The 27,186-nt window shown below is 36.6% G+C and overlaps 1 protein-coding gene across 1 annotated transcript; it reads left to right on the top strand.

Moving 5' to 3' along the window:
* Nucleotides 1-33: 33 nt before the first annotated feature.
* On the top strand, nt 34-24,110 carry PLS1 (plastin 1). Its single transcript, XM_010146148.1, has 15 exons — nt 34-134; nt 4,385-4,548; nt 5,384-5,513; nt 8,165-8,297; nt 9,168-9,249; nt 10,520-10,685; nt 10,781-10,923; nt 12,404-12,499; nt 13,836-14,031; nt 18,938-19,016; nt 20,135-20,249; nt 20,972-21,105; nt 22,034-22,157; nt 23,371-23,495; nt 23,975-24,110. Exons 1-15 carry the CDS (start codon nt 65-67, stop codon nt 24,108-24,110), a joined length of 1,893 nt encoding a protein of 630 aa, XP_010144450.1. The 5' UTR covers nt 34-64.
* The last annotated feature ends 3,076 nt before the right edge of the window (nt 24,111-27,186 follow it).

Raw genomic sequence — 27,186 nt, 5'->3', positions numbered from 1 at the left:
TATATTTCCTGTTTATTAGTATTAGGTATACAAAATTGAGGACTACACTTCTTGCTGTTCAGAGATGGAAAACAACTTAACTACTATCTCTTGTGAAGAACTTGAAGAGCTAAGAGAAGCATTCAGTAAAATAGGTATGTTTTCAATAAGAAAATAGTAAGGATGCTATTAACATTGCAAAGCTGCATGTGATTTGTTGAAGAAAACTTTATGGATCACTTTGACATGGCCTTGTTTTCTTTCTGTGTTGCCTGTAATATCTAAGAAAATAAGAATGTTTACATAAACCCCCTTAATTTCACTGAAACTATGTGTGTTTATTAATTTCTTTCAACTTTGGCAGGGAAAACAAACATTTTCTCGCTGGGCAGTTGCCTTATTTTTGCCATTTCATATGCAGCATGACAGGTCTCAAAATTTTGCACTCCTTAAATCTGAAAAAAAAGCTTGATTAAACTTCAAATGTTAAATATTTTCATGTTAGATTCCTGACACTTCGTTTTTGCTTTACTTGCATACTTTGGTGAACTAGTAATTTATGGTTTTGTTTACTGGGTCACATTTTACAGTTTAAACTAAACTTGGAGGTTTTTTGATCTTGCTTTTGTAGCTAGCAGATGTTAATAAATAACTGTACAATTCTGTATGTTTGACAGGACTTTGTAGATTAATCAGAGAGCAAATAGAAAGTGTGAGATATTATATAGCAACTAACCCTTGTTTCAGGATTGCAATACTGTTGTGAATGTTGAAGTTCACATCTGCTTTATTTCTTATTTGCTGTAGTTCTGAGGGGGTGATACGTAACTGTGCAGCTCAGTAAATCAAACAAAAATATTTCTAATCATTCATAATGGGGGAACAGGGTCACTTTAGGCAAGAATTCTTAAGTATTAGGAGTCTCTAGCTTGATAAAGAGACTATTGGGAAGCTGTATGTTAGATATCTGTAAGACCATGAGTAGTATGGAAAAGGCAAAGAGGGAACTACTCAGTTTCTGTTAATATGGGTATCACGTGATGCCCAGTAGAGAATCAGAAAGCTTGAAATAAAAAGTGACTTTTCTTTATGACAAATAATAAAACTGAATCCATTGACTTGGGATGTTGTTGAGAACAAAAATGAGTAGAAATGCTAAAGGAATAAGATACATCTATGGAAGGTATTAAACAATCATCTTGACATAGTCTGTAACTCGAGATGCCGAGAGCCTGCAGGATCTAGAAAGACAGAGCAAAGAAAAGAGTACTGTATGCACATATCAACCTATTGGGAGCTGTTAGGATAGGTGGATACTCACTGTATCCAGTGATACAGTGAATATCACTGGATAATCACTGATCAACAGCGAGTTGATCAACACTGTGTTGTCTGACAGCTTTTCTAATTTTTTGGTTGTCACCATCCTCATTCCTCCTTTTTCTGTCTTTCCTTCCTGCATGTTTTCACGTTTTGGCTCTAAGGAGTGTCTGTACTGCTCCTACTCGCTGAAAAGCATTTTCTTCCTTACTGTATTATGCTTTCTGTAAAATGGAAAAATTAAGCATTAAAAAATAAAAAATTAAGCAACTGCATTGGTAAGCTGAGAGAAAAGGCCTGTATTTAACTCTGCTTGTCATCATGGAAATTCACCCTCAGTGAAAAATGAACCTAGAGAAGTAAAGTAGCTGGTAATCTGAGTGAGCTTGTGATCATGTCCTCTGCTTTTTAGCTTTTAGACTGTGCGTTGTTACCTATCTGCAGGCCAGACAGTGGACGGGTTAATACATATGCAGACATGAAATGTCTATGTAGTGATTTGTGAGTTGTCGGTAGTATCAAAAACACAAAAGGAGATTATTTTTTAAAAGGTTTTTAGCCTTTTGTCAGCAGTGAAATTGCTGTACAGAAGCTACGTAGTATAGTATGCATTACAGGGAAATTACTGTATAGCAATCAATTATGGCGAGAGACAAAAGCGTGTTTCTCTGCTTGCCCTTCTGTAACGTGATGCGTATTCATCCACTCTGGTATTATTGTCTGAGTTCTGATACTAGAGACAGTATGAAGAGAGGTCTTTTAACTAGTAGAAAGAAACAACAAAAGTGTGAGCATCTTGACAAGTCAGAAAAGAGGTCACATTATCTTGCTTCTGTTTCTGACTCTTGTTGCTCGTGACATTCTCTTAAATAACTTATCTTAGATGCATCATTTGTAGAACTGGGAAAATACCATTAATTCATATTTCTCAAGAGCTTTCATATGATCATGAAAGAGACTGAAAACTGTTGTCAGATGTGGAAAATATTAGCATGAAATATATAAAATGATTGGTCCAGTATTAGTTATGCTGGGTACGGTTTCTTGTATTTGACTGAGCTTCAACTATACTGTGTATGGACTGTAGCTCTTCTGCTTTTAAAAGTATTTTTCTCCATTGCATAGACATTGCACTACAGGTACAGGCTATTTTGATGGACATTCTCAAATTCTGTCTGTATAGATACATGTGTACATATATATGGAAATATGCATAGATATTAAAAAATTAGGAACGGTAATGTATTTAATTAATTTATGTAATACATTGAATAAAAACATATTCCAGGTTTGTAAAATGATGATTTATTATACTAAGACAAGAATTCAAGGCAGTTTTCTGCACATAGATTAGCCTAATGTGGAAGTACAAAGGATGTTTTTATGCTTTGTTCTGTGCTGCTGCATTACTTATCATGAGAAAATAAAATTATACTGAATTTTTCTTAATTTATTTTTGTGTGATACAGCCATTCATTTCTTTCCACAATTGTGGACCTATACCATAGCTCTTCTTGGAAAAAAGTGTTCTGATACTTTGTTGTTGTCAACAGTTGGCCGAGGTATGCCAATTCTGGAGATGTATCCTCTCCTATCTTTAAACCCTTCTCCCCTGCACTGGGAAAGAAAGATAGGAGAAGGAAGAAGAACTTGTGAGACCTCTGAACGTTTGGAAAACTAAAACAAAATTCAATAACACTAGAAGCGAAAGTATATTATATGCAGAAGAAAACCAATGAGGTATTAAGGGGTTTTGTATGGGATGCAGAAGCGAGGGTTAACCGCGGATCAGGAGTGACAGGAAATGAATACCGGAGCAGTGTTCGGAGATGGCACAGAGATGTGGTTTCCCGCAGAGGCAGAACAAAGAACCCGCGGCTGTTACGAAACGCCGGGGCACCACGTGGAAGGGCAGTGTCTGCGGGACTCCAACCGATCTAATTGTGGGGATTGAAGGAAGCAGCAAAGCGGCGGCAGCAGCAGGGAAGAAACAGCTCCGAGGCGCGGCATCTGCAGGGGCAGGGGTCTGTCTCATGTGGCGCTGGGGGTTTTCCGTGGCAGCAGGTCGACTCTCCGGAGCGACGACTGCTGAAAGCGGCGATGGCGAAGCGGTGACTGTCAGGCGACAGGCAGAACGCTCCCAGCTAAAAAGCAAGCGAGCTGCAGCTGGAGAGCAGAGCCGAGCCGAGAGACTTTTTGTCCTGGAGCCGAGCCACAAGCCACCGGACAAAGTGTAAGGGATGCGACCCGGAGTGCAAAGAGAGCAAGGCGCACGTGGTATGTGCCTCTTAAAGGGGCAGGCAGGCTTGCGAGAAACTTTTACAACCTATGAGGTGCGCTGGACGTGAGATGGGAGGGAATATTCCAATTAGTCAGTTCAAAACAAACCTTTCAAACAGGAAGAACTGGTTTTTTTCACTAAACTGGGACAGTTGTACATGGGCTTTCCTGACGTGAGATCTTGGAGTGTAAGTGAAGGCGGCAGTACAAATTGCTCCCAACAGAGCTAGTTAATGAATTAAGGAAGGTCACCTTTAATAAACAGATAGAGATCATCCTAGATTTATTCTTCACAGGTAAACCTAATCACATTAAAAGTTTTGAAGAACAGAAAATGTCTGTCAGTTACTAGGATAAGAAACAAAATAACAGGGTCAGGCAGAGTTCTTGTGTAAGTAGTTTTTCTTGTGTAAGTGTGCTCTTTAGTAACACCTTGCGTCCGATTTGAGCTTACTAATTGCAAATGGTATAAAATTGACAGTAGGAGTATAATGGACCTCCCTTTCACCTGAAGGTTTATAGAGAATTTTGTTGGGAGTGTTAAAAAAAGCTTAGATCTTAATTATTTACAAATTTGCGATCTTGTTACAGCTGTTCTTTGGGATTGAGAAAATAGTAACAAGATGGCGCAACTCCCAGGCATTTGTGCCTCTAATCCACAAGTATTCCTTTGTGCTTACTTAATCTATGTCAGAAGTAGAAATATCTTCTAGAACTGTATTTCTTATACTTCATTTATTCTTATCAGTTACTATACTTCGTTCTTTAGATAAATATGAAAACAACATGTGCTTTCATTTTACAGATATTGACAACAGCGGGTATGTCAGTGATTATGAGCTGCAAGACCTGTTTAAGGAAGCAAATCTGCCTTTGCCTGGTTACAAAGTCCGGGAGATTGTAGAAAAAATCATTGCAGTGACAGACAGCAACAAGGATGGGAGAATCAACTTTGAAGAATTCGTGTCTGTAAGACGTTCCCTTTGGATGTTTCTCTACTGTCTGATATCTGTGGAGAACTAGGATACAAAACTTCATTAAGTGGTACAACTTGTTGGTGTGCTTTATTTAAGAGAAACAAAAACTCTACAGGCTGTTGGTTTGTGTGCGTGTTTGGGTATGATTAGTTTTTGTTTTGAATTTAGAGTACTGCTCCTAATTGTGGCAGGTTGTGTGTTGAACTAGTTATTGATCTTTTAATTTGTAATGGTTCAGAAGTAAGATTCAAATATTTGCATCCAGGTATTGAACTGTATCTGTTATTTATACTTCATTGTGAGTTTTGAGACCTCTGCAGTATTCGGACAAACCTAGGATGTATCAGTATATCCAAAGTGGTTTACATTGCAGGCAGATGAAAAATAGTACCAGCTTGCTTTAGAGCACGTGTAACTGTCATGTAGTAACCTTTTAATGTAAAGCCTATGATGAAGTAAGTGGAAGAAATGTGCTATAGTCATTGAAAATGTCTTTATCTTTAGTTGTATTCTTCAGTTTACCAAAAGAGCCGTAGAAAAATTGTGTGGATTGTTGAATGTCTATTTTCTAGATAGCATGGCTTAATAGTAGCACTTGAGGTACTCGCTGAGAAATGATATATTAGATATCCTGTATGCAAGTTTCCTGAAGGAATTTAAACTAGTTTTACCCATACAGGAATTATTTTTCAGAACAGAAATCTATGTGAATACAAAAGAAACCCAGTCAGGTTAACTACTGACTCTAGAGTAGTTACATGAGTTAACAAGTAGTTATTTGAAGGTATGAGCAATCACAAAATGCTCTCTATTTTTTTTTATTCCAGATCATTCAGGAGTTGAAAAGTAAAGATGTTAGCAAATCTTTCCGAAAATCAATAAACAAAAAGCAAGGTATTACAGCAATTGGAGGAACATCAGCAAGATCTAGTGAGGGAACACAGCATTCTTATTCAGGTAAGAAATATATTAAACACAAGCAAATTTTGCATGGAGGAAGACTCTTTAAATTTGCACTACAGAGGAAGGAAAAAAACAACTAGAAAATGGTGTTGAATGCGAATTAACACAGAGGAAGCTTGTGGAGATGGACAAGAGAAGTGTAGGTATTATTTTATTAAAATGTGGGCTGTTGTTTCTAGTTTTATGCTGCACTTGGAGGTAAGTTATGCATCTTTGTGAGAGCAAAGAATGAAAACAAGCACTGACAGCATATGGGGGGGAAAAAATAAATGGTCCCTTTGGTATACTTATAGTAATGCTCGTGAAGTTACATTGGCTTCGTTACATGCTAATGTGCTCTTATTCTTCTATTCAGATAAAAATTAATTCGCATTTTCACTTCCACAGTGTTAAGTAAAATTAAAAAAAAATACCAAATCAAACACACATCCTTTCTGGATGGAAGAGCCTCCTCAGCTGTCTCTGTGCATTACAGAATTTCCCACTCCTATATGATTTTTGCATAGCCTATCTCATATTTGAGAAGTTGCTTTTAATAATTGTTCTCTATTTCTTTCTATCTTCCCCTGCTGCACGTCATTTACGTTAGTAATTGTGGCCAATTACACTGCAGCTGCAGTCGGAATGTTAACTACCTTCCAGTATCATACTGCAATAAGCAATATGCAATTTTTTTGGTTGACTGGAGTCTGCAATTTGCTGTAGTTCCGGAAGTGTGTTAAGAGTCTATGTGTGAGGAAGATTCACTTCAGTTATCTAAAGATGGTTGTTCCAGTAAAGGTCCAAAGAATCCCAGGGTGGCTAAAACCACAGACATGCACACAAACAGGCACACAAGTGTAACAGCGTTTATTTTATTTAAAACCAGACTAAATGTGGAGTTATGTGAAACACAGACTGTTAGAATTTAGGCTTCCAAAGTATTACAACTAAAAATACTGCTACTGTGATTAAGACAACTAGTGATGGACTCTGTGGACATTCGAGGGCAGAATAAGCATTTCCTTTTGTCCAAGAGCAATTCATAAGGATGGATTAAGGGGAGAAAGGGAAAGGAGAAGTTACCTTGGTTCATATCCATACCGACCCTAGGCTAGCGATTGATGTCTGAAATCCGCAGCATCCCCAGCATGGATTGTTTTAGAGGTGAGGCGTTGGTAGTTGTGGATCCTTGTGGGCGTCCCCACAGAGGCAACGTTGTCCTCATCGTGTAGTGTAGCTACTACGTCTCTGTGCCCAAACAGCACTACCTTTAGAGCAGAGGTTAAAGCCGCCCCTCACATAGTGTATGGCCAGTACGTACGTGTGGACGCCCCCAAACACCACCTTGCAATTACATAATCTGTAACTTCGCGCATGCCCAATTTCGCTACTGGGGTCACCGTTTGGTGGTTATTTGACTTCATCTGTACTCTTCTTCCTCAATAAGAGTTGTGTGAACATGGGAAAACTCACTGTTGTGGCAACTCGTTTCCTTTTCCCATCCTTTGGCATCTGATCACAAGGCTCGTAATTATGAGCTCATCATAGGAGAATCCGCTTTGTGGCAACTAGTCCGCTACCCCACACTATCGCTTCTGCTGAGAAAGCTCACTATCTATTGTTTATTGCAGAGCTTCCAAAACTCCCGCTGCCTGGTGGTTTCTTGCAAAGTTCCGTGTTCCATCTCGGACCAAACTGTTTAAAGGGGCCGTCCGACACAGTGGTGATACGCTCTCTCAGTATCATCGTTATAGCTCCAGCTTCTCTTGGTATATCTACAAAGCAGGGCATATATTCCATCTCAAAGGATGCCTGTAGGGGGACGCACCATCAGAGCTAATTATTTAGACTCCCTTTCACTTTTGGTAGAGGAAAACTGACCCCACTAGACTGCAATTCATCTGACCTGGCCTCATCAGCCATCTAGTTTATGATGAGATGAATGTGAATTTCACATTCTTCCTACTGACAAAGAAAGAAGGATAATGAGTCAGGTGTAGGTACCTGTCTCATACGCTTCTTGAGGTGAGTGAGGTGAATACCACCTGTACTGTCTGGGAATTTTGATACTGATGCTTGATTGACTGTTGTTCCTGTATCAACAAGCATTCTTAGATACAATGTAATAAATTCTGCACTAAATATGAAGGAGAATTTGAAACTGAGTTACTAAACTTTTTAAGTTTTATAGAATACCAGGTTCTCAAAGTTTCTCAAAGCTTAATATAGCACAGTAACACAGATCTCAAAAATAGTGCCAGTCTCTTGAAGTCCTAATAGAAGGCAGGAGGAAATTCTGCATTTTAAACCAAAGGTCTGAGGTGATCTTGCGTATTTCAGACGACAAATTTCTTTGCATTGTAATCACTAAGAAACTGAATTTGAAGTCAGCCATGATGATACCTTCCCCATTATGTCACTATGAGTTTTATGTTGTCCTTCAGAAAATCACTACATGTTTAGAGGGTGCAGTAGGAGAAAGATCAATCTGTACTTGCCATTTTTTGTGATCTTTCCCACTGGTCTAATTCTTTCCGTAAATAGCCCCTGTGAAACTAAAGAGATTTTGTTGCAGATCAGCCTTTATGACCCAGGACTGATAGTTAGTGGTATGTGTTCATGGAAATGATAATAGACTATTTTAATGCTGTTTTTCTTTTCAGAGGAAGAAAAAGTTGCTTTTGTTAATTGGATAAATAAAGCTCTACAAGATGACCCAGACTGTAAGCACCTCCTACCTATCAACCCATCAGACGCCAGTCTTTTTAAATCCCTTGCAGATGGCATACTTCTTTGGTGAGTCCAGGGCTGAAAGAAAAGTAATTAATCTCAAAAGTGAAATGCTGATTAGTGACAGGATTTGGAAAACTTCTGACAGGCTTATCATCAAGACTCTACTCTTAAATATTTCAACCAATGTGTAAGATGGGGAAAATCGGGTTTTCCATAGAAATGTTATTTTTCACCAATGTTTATGTGGCTTTGTGCATATATTATAGAAGGAGGTTGCCACCTCAGACCCGTAGTTATACATGTCAGATATGCATAGGCTGTTTATAAAGGAGATAATTACACAGTTCATATATTAATTAACTGAAATAATTACAAAACTTTGCTATTTCAAGTATTTATAAAAATTACTAAAGATAATTACTAAATCATAGGATGGGAGGAACAGAAATCTGAATTAAATCTGTGGCAAAACAGAGAGCATATAGTAGGTCCCTTAATTTAGTCTGTCGTAACTTTCTAGTTAGTTAAAGAAGACTAATAGTACTTTTTCATATAGCATAGTAACAAGGGATTAGCATATTAGTGTTGTGTGAATTAAATCCTTGTACATGCTATAGAAATGCAGTGCAGAAATATTGATTGTATTACAAAAAAATTCACTAAAGACTGACTAGTTTACAGTTTTAATCTTCTCAAGGATGACTTCTGACAGCACAGACAAGCTCTGTTACTGAAGTATAAAACCCAGTTGTTCATATAATTGCATTTTTTCTGAGGGTTTCTGGATGAATGTACCATTATTTAACAAATCTTTTTTGTTTTTAATGTTGTCAGAAATATTTACAGCTAGTTCAAAGTGTTAGGAGTTTATAATCAAATAATATATTTTCTGAGAAATGAAAGTTTAAATCAACTCTGACTTTCCTTCCTTAGCAAAATGATCAACTTTTCACAACCAGATACAATTGATGAAAGGGTTATTAATAAGAAGAAACTCACTCCTTTCACTGTTTCTGTAAGTATTGCACAGATATAAAGTTGCCACAAATGAAAAAGTAAAATATTTTTCTACAGCTTTGTTTTAATGACAGTTCTGGTGGAGCTAAAAAAGAAAAAGTTCTATGTATTAAAAAATGTCAAAGCATGATGTGGTATTTGCTGAATTATTCTGTTTCTTAGATGATTTACAGGAAAACTTGCCTTAGTTCTTTCTCTAATCACTATTCTTGTTGTGCTTTACTAAAGAAAATAATTTTAGACTGAGTGGATGGTCAGGTCGTATTTTAGCAATGCAGAAAGTATCTGCACGGCTATGTACTGTGTGGTTCAGTGATGCATTTTCTTGGAAAGCGGCTTGGACAGAAGATAAGAAGCTCTGTTTTTCATTGTATATGAAGTCGTGAAAATATTTGAGAAAAATTCTTTAATACCTTGGGTATAAGAAAACAGGTCTAGAGGAGAGAAGTAGATCCATAAATTGTCAGCCTAATGAGAAAAAAAATAGTTATTTTAAAACCTCAGTCAATTGGCAGTCTTCATTTCAGGCTGTGACATGAAAATATGAAAAGTTGAAACATACCATGTTCCAAATTCTCCAAGTGGGTTTTGTAATCTCTACTTATTTAACGGTGTGTCAGCAAAGATGATACTACATGTGTTTATGTTGTCTCTGTAGATAGTTAAAATATGACAGAAGAAAATAGATAATATTTACAAGAGCTGCCAGGTGTTTCTTCTTGGAGTGTTTAATCTGTGACAATCACTAGCTTTTCTTTCAGTGTCAGGATGTTGAATTGCCAGGATGTTCTTATGCTGTCTGTTCAGTTACAGTTGCTAGAATAAATGTGTCAGCGTGTTTAAGATCCAAGATGGGATGACAGTGTCAGTAACCTCCTACACAGGGCAGAATTCCATATGAACCTGTTTTTCCACAGGATCCTGCCCTGATATTTTGAGCAATATTGTTTAATTTGTGTATGTGAGTTTAAAAAACACTTTGACTAGAGTATTCCTCTGTGATCCAAGCTGCAGAAGATGGTCTGTAATTTTTTTGGTGGATCCATATTAAACATTGTCAATAATGGTTTCCATTAAATTTTGAAAAGATATATGGCGGCTCACTAAAAATCTTGAGAATGTAGTTTTCCCCTGCGAACCATTGAACTAATGCAATATTTCATGTAAGATCTGAAACTTAAAAAATTTAATATGAACAAATATAATATGATCAAATTTACGAAGAAGTACAGCCTTATAAATTTGTTAAACAATGCTATTCCAAATAGGAAAACCTAAACCTGGCTCTGAACTCAGCATCTGCTATTGGCTGTATGGTTATCAATATTGGATCGCAAGATTTGCAAGAAGGAAAACCACACTTGGTGTTAGGACTCTTGTGGCAGATCATTAAAGTTGGTCTTTTTGCTGATATTGAGATCTCCAGAAATGAAGGTAAGAGTAATGCCAGATATAGCAACGTTGTCAATTTGGAATTAACTGAGACTGCAACAGCAATGGTGTCAGCTTTCTTTCAAATTTGCTTTTAGCTCTTATCGCCTTGTTAAATGAAGAGGAAGAACTAGATCAGTTAATGAAGCTTTCCCCAGAAGAGCTCTTGCTACGCTGGGTGAACTACCATCTGGCCAATGCAGGGTGGCAGAAAATTAGTAACTTCAGCCAAGACATTAAGGTATGTACTTAATGCTCTGATAATTGAACATAATGGTGTTTGAGCACACTATGCATAGAAACAACTGAGTCAGATCAGAAGTATTTAGAAAAATAGTAATGATCTACTTTTTCTAGCTGTAGGTTCATCATGCGTTTTTCAACAGTGAAAGAGCGTTATTTTGATCTCTCATGTTCTACTCATAGCATGTATCATCACATCACAGTGCAAAGCAAACATTTCCAACAAGTTTATATTCAGGGAAGTTCTAATGTTCTAAGATTTTTATTATAGCTATTTAGGACAGTTTGTATTACCGTATTAATTTTTTCATGTCTATTCTTTCCTTTTACTGCGTCTGCAGAAAGCCATCTTTTCTCCTTTTGTTGTTTTAAGGAAGTGGCTGCTCCAAATTTAAGTCTGCTCGCGATGCGTATTTATTTGCTAATGGTGATTGCCCTTTGTACCTAGCATTCTACAAAAGAGTATAAAGCCTCTTGAGGAAAGAATGGTTATTCAGAGAACAGTCTGGAGTAGCTTCTGATTCTTGATGGAAGGAGAGAGCAGCCCTCCTCAGTCACTGTGCTTTGCTGGTGTGCCAGTTTACTTACACAGGGGGATTGAAAGGCCTGCTAGTTCCTTGGGGCAGATGGCAGAGCTGTACAATTCTCTCTTATCCAGTCATTCTGCATAAGGTATACAGAGCACTGTGGTAAATCCAGCTGAAGAGAAAAACCCTCAACTTTTCAGAACTAAAAGCAAAGGAGGAAGATTCCCTAAGGTGCCAAGTCCTATTTTCATTGAAGAAAACCATGGCATTAATTACTAATTATATATTTTCAAATGCCACCAAGAAGGCTATTATTAAACCGAGTCTTATCTAGGCTTTTATATGAAAAATGCTGCTATGGTAAAAACATTACATGCTGTTTAAGAGAAGTGTTAAATACTTCTAAAACTAGCAGGTTTTTGTTTTATTTTCCTAGCTTCTTAGTGGGGGAAAAAACCCAGAAGCCTACTGAAAACTGCATCAAGTAACTATAATTTCTTTTGTCACTATAGATTCATCTTAAAAAAGCCACTTTGCTCTCCGTTTTTAATTCCAATTACTTCATCAACTAAGAGACATTTTTATAAACAGTCTGTTTGAAAAGGATAGTGAAGGAATAAAGTACCAACACAGAAAAGAAGATCCATACTGGGTTGGGGGTTTTTTGTGGGTAACCTATACAAATTTGCCTTAAGTATCTTAATTACAGTGTCTAGTTCATACCCAGCAGAATAAATTTAACTAATGTTAATTAGCAGACATTTATTCTCTCTGTAATCTGGCTAAGTGGGTTCTATGTGAAATAGGGTAGTATATTCACTGAAATTAGGGTGCCTTATTTTTTACATCTGTGCCTTTTGAATTGGACTATAAGAGCAGTAAACAGCTATGAAAACTCTACACACTTGCTTTTTTTCTTTTTTTAAAAAAATATTACACTGCTTGTTTTAGGATGCAAGAGCATATTACCATCTGTTAAATCAGATTGCACCTAACGGAGATGACCTTGATGAATTGCCCATTAAAATTGACTTTTCAGGATTTCATGTAAGTATCCAGAAATGTGAAAAAAAGACTGGAGTTATGTGAGACCTCTATGTATGTATCCAATATCCTGATTACAAGCCTGTTCCAGAATTCTCTCTTGTTTTCTAAAGCATACAAAAGTTCAGTCAGATTTCTCAATGTCACAAAAGCTTAAATGGGTAAAAACTTGTGTAAAGATCCAGCGTGGTGCTAAAACAGGATAATGCATCCTGCAGTCTAAAATTTGGAGCTATGTTTTACTTGGAGTAGTGTCTAACTGTGTTTTATTTTCAGCTGGGTCCTCCAGTGTGGATATTACAACATTCTCCTCAGTTCTGCTTTTCTGGAATTCAGAAAAGGAAAAAGAGTAGACTTCACAAATCTTGTGGTATCCTTCTTCAAATCAAAGAGCATTCAGTAATAACATGTGAGCCCTTCCAATAACCATGAGGAAAGTGTGACATCCATCAAGATTTAAGCTGTCAATGGATAGAGAGTCTAAAAATAGCCTAGGTAGATGTGAAAACTCTTTCCTCTTAAGCTGCTGCATAATGTTCATTGGAAGGATTATTCTGAGAATTCATTTGATACAAAATTGAACTGCTTGCCTGAGATACAGATATCTATATATAAGGCAGAATCTTACGTAGAATCTTGTTACTCATTATAATAAGGAAAACTGATGTGCATTATTATGTTTGCTTACAAACTTTAGTGCTCTCAAACTTCTTTATGAGGAGAGCTCTTTTTTGTTTGTTTCCTTTTGTTTTGGAGTTTTTTGGGGAGTGAGAAAGGATAGTAGTTATTTTTTTCCATGTAATTTCCCACAGTTCATATGATCATGTTCTGTAATGGGTAAGCGAAATAACACATAGATTGCCAACCTAAGACAATTCAGAAGCAAAAATATCAGAAGAAGAGCAAAGTTGTAGATATCACATTTTGAAGCATTCAAATTCTTCCTGCGGTTTTTGGGCATCACCTGTAATTACTGTGCTTGAGAATATCAGTTTAAAGCAGTGATGGTGAATCTTCGGCACATATAGCAGAATATGCAGTGTGAGAACCAACAGCCTGGAAATGGAAATATAACCACTGCCCCTCTGGCTGTTACTGCTGTTGCTGTGATTCATGAGGAATGCTGCACAGGCAGCCACAGAAGCAAAGGACAGAAAGAAAGTAGAAGATGGAAAGAGGGGACTTGTTATGGGCTGTAAGAACTAGCTCAGACACTGGGGGAATGAGGGAGGAGCGGACCTGGGTCTTTTAAACATTTGCCAAACTGAAGATTCAGTAAAGAATGGAAACAGGCTAGTATTTGTTACAAATTAAAGCTTATTAAATTTTTTTCTTTTAGGATAAAAATGACTTGAGGCGGGCTGAATACATGCTCCAACAGTCAGATAAACTGGGCTGCAGACAGTTTGTATCTCCAGCTGATGTGGTTGCAGGCAACCCTAAACTCAATTTGGCTTTTGTTGCAAATCTCTTCAATACATACCCAGCCCTACACAAGCCTGAAAATTCATCTTGTGATCTCAATTTATTAGAAGGTACTCAACTTACTAAGCATATTGGAGACAAGAATATTAGTGATTTCTGTTTAAGTATTCCTTCTAGGTTGTGATACAGGATCCCTTTGTGATGGTGCCTGTGTTTACACAGCATGTAGGGCTTTTTCACTGGGTTTCAATATAAGTCTTAGTAGAAGTCCCCATTGCTATAAATATTACTCACTTGTGTTAGCCTCATCAAAGGCTGTTCCCAGATAAACTTCCTACATTCCTTTGCAGGAGCAAAAACTGTCCTCTTACTCCCATTCCAGTTTCCTTGCTTCTTTCCATATTGTTTATATTTTAGCTGATGCACAAATTGTAACTTTCCCTAATTTGCAGTGCTATGCTGTGCAACTGTGATAGTATTTTAAAGTACTTTTCACATATTGTGTTTATATATATGTGAGTGTACATGTATTAGTTTGTTGCCTTTTAAAACAGGAAGCATTAAAAAAAAGGCTTCTGTATCAACAACCTATATTAATCTATTGCATCAGCAACCTATATAGATCCTAGCACATCAGCAAGTTTGGACTGTAACCATACTGTTCAGACCTCTAATGCTAGAGATAAAGGGATAGTTGGTAGCAATCTTTGGCTGTTACCCTTTCTGTGGATCAGCTAATCTAGGATAATGAAATGGCTCCTGCCAGTGTATTTCAGTTGTTCACTGATCTCAAATGAATGGTGAGGATAAGGGGTGCCACACATGGGAGAATCATCAGCAGTGTTCACACACTCCTCTGCAGCGCCTACTCCCGCCTTCCTCTTACTGTTCCTATCAGGTTTCCTTTCCATCTAGGTGAGTCCATCTTCCTTTCCTCCTTTTTGTTTTTCCTATAATTTTTCTGCTCTGCTGCATCCCTGTGTCACAAATCTTGCATCCTTCAAACCACTCCTGTGTCAGGCTTCCTGCTCTTCTGGTTTCAGCTGGATGCCACCTGTGGTGGATGTATCAGAGCACAGGAGGCAGTCTTTCCTTTTCAGCTGTGATATCCCTAGTCACCACAGTCCCTGCTCACCAGGCCAAATGAGTGAAGGAAAGGCCTGCTCTTCCTCTGCTGCAATTTTGTTAGAAATATGTGCTCTTGGAAATGTATACAAGGAGCTGTGTAGAAGTGGAATACATTCAGTTCCTAATACGTTCTTTGTACTGAACATCGAGTCGCAGGTGTGGTTCAAAGTACTGAAAACTTGGTCAAAATTAGCAGAGTTTTCATTGGCATATGCAAAAAACAGCTGAACTTTCTTAAAATATTTAGATTAACTCAAAGTCTCAACTAAAAGAGTTTGTAAAAAGTTACAATTACCTGAATGCTAGATTACAATTTTAACTTCATGTTTATAGTATATATTTTATAGATGGGTAATCATGCCAATGTTATCTGTTCAAAGGCAAGTAGATGAATCTCCTTGGCCCCCATATAATAAGTCCTGTGGTGTCATGTAATTCAAAACCATCAAAATAGTTTTTTCAGCTGAAAGACAGTGTTGTTAATGTGTTTTTCTATTAATTTGGGGTTTTTTTCCATAAAATCTTGTGTTTTGACTGAAGTTTTCTTCATTAATTTCTTTATAGTTTCATCATAGATTGTTGAAATCTGACTCATAATTTATAATGCTTTCCTATTTTGCTTCATGAAATGCAGATCTGACTCCTCCTAATGTAGGTACTGTATTTAGTGCTTCTCTGTATTCCATAGAAGTGTTTATTCTGCAATTTCCCTTCCTTTCCCACACCCCATGTTTTAATCACCTCTGTCCTGTTTTGGTTGACTTTTGCATCGTTCGTGTATTTTTCTATTGCTTTAATATGCCATCATAAGTAAAATAGAAGAAAAAAACTCCACAGGTCTCACATGCTGCATATAAAATTTGGTCAGGACTTGCAGTGTGTCAAATGCCAAATACTTCTTTCTGTGGGTTTTACCAGAGGGACTTTACATGAACCAAGATGTAAAGCTCTAGGCATGTGTGGGTGAGTAGAGATTTCTGAAAGTCTTAATTATCCTGCATAAATTCCATCTTTCCGTTGACTGTTTCACCCGAAGAGTATGACGTGGCAGTTCTCTTTGGTCAAGTCTGGTGATGTGCACTTGTATACAGAGAGGTATATTCTGACAGAGTGAAATGGACGTTTGATATTATGTGGGGATGGTGGGCGGAGTCCTGAGCTCAGTCAGTGCATGACCTTTAATTGAGTGTTGCTGTTGCTCTGAGGAACCTTTCACTTGGAGGGAAGGCAGCAGAGTTTGAAGCCTAAGTCACACAGAAAGGCAAGTTCTTGTGAGGAGGAAGAGGAGAGACTTCTGTCCACCCACACTTCTTCCAGTGTAAATGTCCTCTGCTGCTGTTGTTAGTCCATTACCAGCCTTCAAGGCTCTTACTGCCAGAGGGTTAATGACTCTCATGCAGATCAGCTGAACTCAGGGTACAAATTGCATCTTGAGCTCTTGTCTTTCAGAGGGAATCGCAGGTATTTGGAGCTCTTTGGATTCTTGACTCCACCCCTATGGCTACTCCCCACTCAGTTGCATAGTATAATGATCTCAAAGAAAGAGGTGGCAAGAAATATAAAGGAAATACCAAATTTGCTCCTCTCTCTTTTGTGTAGCTCTGCCCCCTTTCTGCAGTTTTCCAATGATTTTGGCTATCTGCTGCACAACTCAGCAGAAGATGTGCTCCTGATAGGATCACAAGGTATATTTTGAATGAAAGCATAGAGAGAAAAAATTGGTCAGCCATCTGGAAAACTTAGGAACGCTTATATGTTGCATCATAAAGGGATTTGTTTAGAGTGGCATATTAAATATAGTACGCTGGATTTAGTTCCTAGATTCCCGCTGTCCAAAAGGGTGCTGCCCAACTTGCATGTTTCTGCACCTGCTTGGCTCCTCTGGATTCTTTGAACAGTCTTATGCATGCATTTAAAATTCCTAGTTGGAGTGCAGTTGCTGAGTATCTGTTTTTGTGGCTATGCTTTGTTTAGTAAGAGTTCATTAAATAATGTGTTACTGTCCTTGCAATGGACAAGTGTTCCTACAAGCACTTTGCAGTCATTATTTTGGATATTGCAAACCAACTCAAAGTGCAGTAAGCCTAAGAACTTTGAAAAAGACAAAAAAGCAAAAGAGATGTGCTTCAACATACCATAACCTCGTAAGTTACACCTTGTAAACTTATATATCATGCTTGTATTTTGGTTATATCTTTTTTATGGAGAAACACTGATTTTTTTAAATAGCTTTGTCATAAAGTGTGATTCTTTGTTGTCTTTTATATTTTATCGTGGGAAGAAATATGTGAAACAAAGCTGACTGCCCAAAGACTTTGCACAATAGTATTTTTCTTTCTTTCAGCACGTATTCACCAGTGACTCTTTGGTAATTTTTACAAGTAAATCTTTAAAACAAATACTAGCTTGAATTGCATATGGAGGACCTCAAAATTTAGAAAGAAAATCTATCAGTAGGATGAATATAATCAATTTCATAATAATTGTGAAGGAAAGTAACTGGTAAGGTGGCTGAAACTTTTAAAACAATATTTATTCTATTGGAAAATGTCAATTACAACTGAAATTTCTGAAATTAATTTTTTTATAAATATATTTTGAAGTCCAGAACTTTTTGTTTAAAAGGGGAAGAGACCTAGATTAAAATTGTTACCCCTGTTAAAAATTGATGTTATAACATAGGTCTGTTTCATGGAAAAATAATATTAAGGATGTTTTCTTTATATTTTAATGATAAATACGTTTATACAGTGGCTTCATTTCGCAAAAACATTCATTGTTCTGTAGTCAAGAGAACTGCAGTACTAAATGAGAAAGTTTTCATGCTACATAAACCTCATTAGGCAAACTTAATACGATTATTCTTTAAGGAACAAATTAAAACAAAGAAAAACCTTACTCTGATTTTTACCCATTTCAGTCCTGAGAAATCTGTTCTTTTGGTGTTTGGGGAGGTTTCTCCCTCCTCAATGTAGTTTCTATTTTCTTAACTGTGGATTATCAGCCCAGGGGAACAAAGTGCTGAGGTTATTCCAAGCTCTCATATTCAGACTAAATATTTTCTTAAATCTTTTCTTTGACATAAGAGAAAACAGCTTATGCAACACTGATTGGCCTATAATTGGCCACAGATACATTGCTAAAATTTAGGTAATATTGTATGTAGAAAATTAGTGTATTACTGCAAACTGTAGTTTTATGGGGAAAGAGCTTTAGTTTAGGAATTCATTATTACAATAAATAAAGACGATCTAAGTCAGGAAGTGAAGGGTGGAGTTTTTTTCCTACTGAATTGCCTGTGTTTCTCATTATCAGAGTTGCTAGTTAAATCTGCAAGAGTAACTAACCCCTTGGCAGTATAAATGACTTCACAAATTTAACCAGTACAATGCTGTCTTGCTAAGTCTCCAGTGTTAAAAACTAAAAAGTTGAGGTCTATTGGTTTGGGGAGGACCTTCACAAATTAATACTGGGAACTTCTGTGTGGCTAGAAGTGGAGGTATAGACTCTGGAGTTTGATGCAATTACAATACTTGTGTTGGTACTAATTTTTAATTAAAATACGCCATTTCAAACAGATTTAAAGATATTGTTGAATACAATTTTCACTGGTTTTGGTTTTAAGAAATTATTGCTCATCATCACTACTTCCTTCATGGTATGTTAATGATCTAAAATATAACCAACAAACTGTCTACTTCTCTATCAAATTGTATTGACAATGGAAAATGTGGTCTAATAGTAGTCCCTGTAGTGCCTCTGACCTTGTGCCCAGAACTGAGGGATTCTGAATATGATAGAATTGCCTCAACTTACAGGCCAGTACAGACTACTTTTTTTAAAGTGTTTTCTTCAGTAATTTGTGTAGAATTATATTTGTCCCCATAGGAGAAAGTAAGGAAGAAAGGACTTTCAGGAACTGGATGAATTCCCTCGGTGTAAGCCCGTATGTTAATCATTTATACAGGTAAAGCTTTTTTAAAAAAAAAAACCAGTAATTTGATTTCTGTTTGATGACAGTGGAAGAAAGAAGAAGGGAAGAAGAAAGGGAGGTTATATTTCTACTAGAACAGTGATTTTCAGGGTTGCACACATTGTGATTGGAACTTCAAAACCAGTCTGTAGATTCAGATACTCTACTCACGATCTAGAAATACTAGAAAACCTAAAAAGTTGTGATGTGCTTGCCTCACTTATACTTGGAATTTCATTTTTTTGAGAAGTTGAGATAACTGTATTTTATAATGCATGTTTTGTATTTTCTCTCATGACAGATGAAATGACTGTAAACTTAGTAAAACTTATTTAAAGTGAGAGGATAGATGTCTTGCTGAGTAGACTGTAAGAATCTATGCAGTGTGGTTATTCCCTCAAAATGAAGGGCTTTTTAGCACACTTTTTAGATAGTTCTGGTGACTTTCAAGTTGTGCCAGCAGTTGATTCTAATCCTATCAATAAAAGATGGGATATAGGGAGCAACTGGGAACATCTGCTTGCATGTATACTTGTTAGGTTTCAGAGTTTTTCTGACCTCTGTAAAGTGATACTGTCTGTAGATAGTGTAATGTGGAGAATGTAATTTAGCAAGTAGCTGAAGGGGATTATCAGGAATGCAATAATGGGAAAATAACACTTTTCCTAATATTCTTTTTTCACAAGATAAGAATATTGGTACTTTAGCAAAACCAACTGTTGGTGTAGACAAAGCAGGAATATTTAACATTTTGGAAAGTCCTGAGGAAACTAAAACTAGATCAATAAATAAAAACTCTTTAGCTAGATGTTTTATCTATGCCCACCCTATGAAAGCAACTATTTAATTAAAGTTAGTAAAACCAGTGGCTGTGCTTACTTCGCTGAGATTTATGAAAATAATGAAATTAAAGATACAATTTAATGTAAGTAATTGCAGAAATCAAGCAGTAGGATATCATCAGGTTTCTCCACAGAACAACACAAATTTTTTATTTACGTGACCGGAATTTTTCAGAAACTTAATTACACTTTGAGAACTCTCAAGTACTTAATGTTTTCATTGTGAATGTGAGCTTTTGTACTGAAAAACACTATTTTATTCTGATTTAGTGACCTCTCTGATGCTTTAATAATCTTCCAATTGTATGATATGACTCGTGTGCCAGTTGACTGGAACCATGTCAACAAACCTCCTTATCCGTTACTCGGTGGTAATATGAAAAAGGTGGGTAGATATTCTGTAATTCCGTCCAGGTGCACTGTCTCCCATTGTGTAGTAATCTGGATTGTCCAGATTTGTATGCTTCTGAGACAGTCCTGGTGGGGAGAAAAAAAAAAAGAGAGGAAAAAATATCGTCACAATATTATCCCAAGGAATAAATAGCAGGTATAGCATATATCATTGTAGTTTCTAAATGTGGACACCTTTTGGCATTATTTAATTTAGGGTCTGATTAGGATATATATAAGTGAAATTTTCAGGCCTGACACAGATATTGTTGCCGGATGCTCTTATATTGTGAGGTGTTTTCTCACAGAGCAATTTTATGTGCTTGCTGGTGCAAGATGTGCAGAATCCAAGCTTTCGGTTAGTTTTGTGATCAGAAACGTAGAGGAAGAAAAATACTGTCTGTTGAAGAAGAACACATTCCAATATTTTTTCAAATTCAGTTTTGATCTAAGTATATATTAATTCATTGACTCAGTGGAAGTGAACTTGGTTTTCTCAAGTGTGAAAAAAGTTTGTAATTGGAATCTTGCATACTTGCATTTATAGTAAAATGTGTTATTTTAATCACAGTGCAGAAAGGCTAGAAATCTTTCTCTAGCTCCAAATCTCACCATAGGTAACAGTAAGCCAAAGTAATTAAAAATATTTATGTTATAGGTCTGTATTATAGAAACATTAAGGTGTTTTCATTATTTGCACACAACATTTCTTTTTAGATTGAGAATTGCAATTATGCAGTAGAACTTGGGAAGACAAAAGCCAAATTCTCACTTGTTGGTATTGCTGGACATGATCTAAATGAGGGTAATCCAACTCTGACTTTGGCTTTGGTATGGCAGCTGATGAGAAGGTAAGTGAGGCACAGTATAAGATAGATGTGTATATGTATGTATCTGTGCGTGTGTGTATATGTGTCTCTCTATATCAAGAGAGACAGTTCACACAATAGGCTGTTTTAGAGAGCCATCTCTAAATATCCCTCTCCCCTAAAATAAACTGTTGTACATTTTTTGTAGTTTCAAATACTGTGTAATGATTGAAACCACAATACTGCGTATGAGTACAACCATTTACAGAGGCAATTAAAACCTTATACACTAAAAACTGTGATTAAAATTATAAATCCTGCAGCAAGTAAAAAAAGAGTAAATCCTATTTCATGTTGATTTTGTGTATCTTTCCATAAGTAGGCACTAATTTAAATATTTGTAAAATGAAAAAAGAAAGATAAATAGGAAGAGGTGATGTATGCTATAGAAGTCAAAATGGGAAGAAATTTTTAGGCCATCACAGGTATAGGAATGTAACTATCATAAAATCAAAATCTTCCTAGTGTACTGAGCAGGAAGAAAATACATTATAAATTTATTTCAATAAAGAGTATTTTATCGCAAATATTTTCCACAACTTAATTTTCTTACATCTACCCCAAAACACTTAATGTTTTTTGTTTCTCATACTGTTGTGATTCTGTTTTCAAGGTGACTTGGATGTATGGAGCCATTTAAGCTTATAAAGTAAAATTAGTTATGATGTGCTGAATAAAGCAAATACATGAAGAAGTAACAGTGAATATTATGAGTTGTTGGATGTTACTTCATTCTTGCAGCAACCAAAAAAGTTATTTAAAGTACTAAACAGATTAGAAGATAGGAGTTACCTTATCAAGATGGGTACTTGGCATTGTACTGTGCTGAATTAGTATTTTACTTTTGCTTGTAGCTTTGTACAAGTTCAACCACTCACTTTAACTCAGATTCTTTCTTTATTTAATAAAGGTATACTTTGAACATACTATCAGACCTTGGAGAGGGAGAAAAAGTAAATGATGAAATTATTATTAAGTGGGTGAATAAGACGCTTGCAAAAGCAAATAAGAAAACTTCAATTACAAGTTTCAAGGTAATAAATTAATTTACTTTTCATCTTTACACATATAATCAGACCTGGAATTTTAACTTGATCTGTTTACAATTTGGCTTTTACAGTGGCTCTTCCATCAGCTAGCATAAGGAAATATTTCTGGCAGTCTGTGAATCTTCAAAAATATTTTACAAGTCTGTCAATAAGAAGCAAAAAATAAACTATAATTGCTGCTGCAAGATTCAAAACAAAACCAAAAAAACCAACAAAACCAAAAAAAGGCTAAACTTTAGAAGAGGCTTCTGTCTGAAGTTACCAATGTTCGGGCATGGCATGTATATATCTTCCAAATTTTTGGATATAGGCACTCTTATGCCTGGACAAACATGAAGAACAATTTTGGAAATACTGAGAGAAGTGAGGGGGAAATAAAAAAAATCACCATTTTTAGTAACATTAGTGTAGATTTCAGCGTATGATCTTGTGTAGATACTCCATGTATTCAATGTCTTCAAGCAGATTTATATTACAGTTTTAAAACGTGTAATTAATGTGGTGGCTCTATGGTGGCTCACTGAATTTGAAATTACAGTTCTGACCTGGTGGCAAAGGCAGCCGTGTCACACGGTTTACGTGCTAAGCCCCTGCGGGAACAGAGCCAGCCTGACTGGCACTGCTGACTGTGGGTTTGACATCATCACCTGCTTATCTGCCCTCACATTTGGGAAGGAATAATTGCAGCAATAGCACTTGCTGTTGTAAGAATAGAAGAAAACACGTCCGTGTATTAAAAACAGACTGCTTGTACTAGCTCAGAATACCATCTGAGTTGAAAAACTATAAAAAGAGTGAGTCATAAACTACTGCAGAAAATAATTCTGTTACAAGAAAAGCAGAAAAATAAAGGCTGGGGAATGTAAATACATTTTTGTTTTCTTGTAAATCTGGTCTTTGGACTTGGTTCAAAGTTCCCTTCCTTCCTTAGGGAAGGGGGAGAGTTTCTTTCATTAAATAAATTTAAACCATTTATGTAATGATAACATCACCACTGAGTGTGAACCTTACCATTTTGATTGCAGAAAAGAACATTAGACCTCATAAAGGGCAGGGAAAACCTTCATGCAAAAAAGTAACAAAACGTGCTGCTATCTTTCAATAAGTATGTAAGATGTGCTGTAGGGTTTCTTGCATTGTGAAGATGAAATAATGAAAGCAAGTTCCTTACACTAATCTTTTGAGTCTTGTCTTTTAGGACAAATCAATTAGCACCAGTTTACCTGTCCTAGATTTAATAGATGCCATTGCACCAAAAGCAGTTCATCCAGAAATGGTCAAGAGAGGAGATCTTTCTTACCAAGACAAACTGAATAATGCTAAGTAAGTTTTAAAAGAATTCCTATTTTCATAAAGTGCAGGAAATTCATTAATTCATGTTGCAATGAATGATTTACTGATCTCTTAGCACAAAGAGGTTACACTAATTTTAGCTGATTTGTTTCAAATAGAATATATTATGAATTCTAATGTTCTAGAACTATTTTTCTAGCATATTTAAAATATGAACTCAAATTCACAGCTGATATGACCTTCTATCACTGCACTGCAATTGTTTTATTAATAGCCTGCCATAACCCATATTGAGTTTGACAAAAATAAATGCTTTGATAACCAGTAAAAAAAAATCTGCCGGTACAGTTGCTAATACCTGCTTTCTTTACAATAATATCTGTTTTCTCATAGAGCATACGTACTGACTGAACAGGTGTATCCTGCTGTTGAAATCTGTTGTTGTTGTGAATCTTGGCACACTAGTAGGTGCAAGAAAAGTAACAATTTTTTTTTTCTTGTTTTCCAAGGTATGCCATTTCCGTTGCTCGAAAAATTGGTGCTCAAATATATGCTCTCACAGATGATCTGGTTGAAGTGAAGCCAAAAATGGTGATGACAGTGTTTGCGTGTTTGATGGGAAGAGGACTGAACAAAATAAAATAATGAATACATTTAATATAGCTTTCTGCTATATTAAGCATGATGAATGCCTCACAGTTTACAGAGTTCTGAAGCTTAGTATAAAATAAGAACATTTGTATGCACAAATATTATATTTTAATAATGTGTTTATAATAGTTAGAATTTTTTTCAGTTTCATAACACATTGATTATTTATGGGTAATAGTGTTTTCAGAAGATGTTTATTACCAAATTAACATCACAGATTTGTATTGGTTTAAAAAAAAACCCTCACCGTATTAATCAAGTTTCATTTGTATTAGTTCCCATAGGGTTTTAAGAATCTGCATCATTTCACATATGTTATTTCAGGACCTATTGTGAAAGATTGTTTTATTTTTGTTGGTGTTACATGTAGTCATACAAGTCTCAAGGTGCAATCCTACTATATTACTCCCAACTGCACAGAAGTTCTTGTCGTTGCCTTATTCTTTGAGAGCTTAACTCCTGTTGAAGCCAATGAGAGTCATGTCATTGATTTCAGTGAGAGCAAGTGGAGCCCTGCAATAATGACTGGAAACTAATGAGTATTGATAAAGCTGATGAAAACTTTTTTGTGGGAAAAATCTTTAGATACGTCTAGTAGTTTCATTCTGTTACTGAGCAGAAACTTCTATGACCTGTGTGTGTCTTAAGGAAAACCAGCAAATAGTAAGCAGAAATCTAATCATCATTATTAGGTCTGCATATGTGTTAGCTTTTACAGTGGGAGTAAACATTTGAATTTTTTTTCCCATTTTTCATAAAATATTGTGTAATAAAACAATAAAGAGCTGGCTAGTCCAGTTTGGAGTTTCACATTAATGTATTGCATTTCCTTATAGATTACTCCTTTGATTTTCCTAAAGTGTATATCATGCTTGTAGAAGTTTGGTCTAGAAAGACTGGTCCATTGTCAGAGTTAGTTGAAGTTCATAATTATTTTACTATTAATTTTAAAGTAAGTATTTGTACTGCTTTCTCTGCAGCTGTACATTGCCATCAAACATTCTGGAGTTGGACATTTAATAAAGTTGTCACTAGAAGCCAAACAGTAAGAAAAACAGAAAGAACACTAAATAAAAATTAAAGTAGGAGGGTTTTTTCTTTGGGTTGGGTTTTTTTGGGTTTAGTTGTTTAGGTTCTGGTTTTATTTTGTTTTAGTTTTGTTTTTTTCTTTAAGTATGAAGCTGCTACTTTGTCAGCTCCTAAAACAGTACTAAGTGGCAAAATTCAAGAACCATGATGAGTGAACAGCTGGACTAAGCTTTACATCTTCAGTATCTTGCAGAACATACTAACAGAAAGAAAATATATCAATTTAGTTTCTATTATATAAGGGAAAACTGGGAGTTGAGAGAATTAAGTTCTTGGATTTAGATCCATTTGTCTCTGTTTACTGGTTTGTATTGCCTGGGCAAGAATAATTAATATTTTATAATTACCTGATTTGTATTTCCAGTTCCAAACGATGACTGAGTGTTGTTCAGAATTTGAATTCTTTGCCCCGATTCTGGAGACAAATCAGAAGTCTTCATTCAACCCTCAATTCCATTGAGGGTTCATTAATCTCTATACGGCAAGAATAAATGGTATCTTCTTGAATTACACAATTCTGAAATACTGTATTTATCTTCCCAGGCACTCAGCAACTTCCTCTGAAATGGTCAATATTTTCTGTTGTGCAAACTATTGCTGTAGTATTTTATTCAGCTTTAGGAAAAATTCTGATACAATTATGTGGCTCGTTATTTTATGTCCAGAATTACTTTAAACTTGCATTGATCAAATTGAAATGGGTTTTCAAAGGCAACCATCTCATTTTTCTCAGCATCCAAGTTCGACGTACAAGCTAGGTAAGAGCTACACATTGAAAGATAAATGACAGGTAACACCATCTGAGTGGAATTGACTTTTAATGTTTGTTTTAAAGAGTGCAAGTGTTAACCAAGCAAATTTTTTCTTAAAGGAGATTAAAAAAAAACAGTCAAGACTTTTAGCTTACATTAATCCTTATAGCTCAGCAATAAAGCTATAACTCTGGATCTGTGCCTCTACATACTACAAATATCATGGCTTGGCTTCACGAACGAAGATTTGGGAAGGGTTTTCCCCATACTTCAAATGTGAGTATACCCTTCGGGCCCACGCGGTGGATTTTTTAGGTGAGGCGCAGCGTGTGCAGAACTGGCTCCACCCTTTACACCTGAGGTTCATCTGCCAGGGCCTAGTGAGCTTGGACGGTGACAGCGAAGTCCTCGGGTCGTAGCTTTGGTTAGAGTATCCGTCTCTTAGATGGATGCCTTACAAGGCTAAACGAGCTCCATCTGCCCGGGTTTGGAGTCAGAGTTGTCCCTCTCCTAGGATGGCTGCCCAAAGGCTAGTGAGGCCATCCTGCCCGTGGACACACTTTGTCTGACCCTTCACTTGAGACCTGTCTGGCTTGGGAGACCCCACCAGAGGCACATGCCACCACCAGCACAGCTCCTGGAGCCGCGAGCCACCACCAGCACAGCTCTCAACCTCACAAGGGCACGCAAGCTCCTTCCCCACGGCAAGGGGGTGCCCGTGAAAGAGGCTGCAAATATACTAAGGAAGTAAGTGGTGAGTTCTTATGTATCATACTGAGTAATACATGAATTAGTTTGTCTCTGGTAGCTCATAACACATCTCTTTTTTAAATTTAAGAACAAAATTTTAATATGAAAAGGGAAAACAGTTATGATTTCTGTAAGTATTTACAGAAGAGGAAAACTAAATGAAAGACGGTTTAACAAATACTTGGAAATTGATGCCCAAATCAGATGCCTCCTGCAGCGCTCATTTGATGCCCAAATCAGATGCCTCCTGCAGAGCTCATAGAGCTATACAGCATGATACTGGGGTGCCACAGCTACTGCAGCAGCTGGGACAAAAACAGATTTCAGGAGAAAAGCAGAAATTGAGACAATCAGTACTTAGATGCCGGTGACGTGCAGCGTTTTGTGTTCTCGATGCCTTACCGTGTGGTGAGACGACGAGCTCCCGAGAAAGAAGCCCGCTAAATCCTCCTCACAGCTGTCTGACGGGCGCGGGGCCC

The sequence above is a fragment of the Buceros rhinoceros genome, unplaced genomic scaffold (assembly GCF_000710305.1).
Source record: "Buceros rhinoceros silvestris isolate BGI_N320 unplaced genomic scaffold, ASM71030v1 scaffold8192, whole genome shotgun sequence".
In the NCBI taxonomy this organism is placed as follows: domain Eukaryota; kingdom Metazoa; phylum Chordata; class Aves; order Bucerotiformes; family Bucerotidae; genus Buceros; species Buceros rhinoceros.
This window is presented reverse-complemented; position numbering and strand designations above follow the sequence as displayed.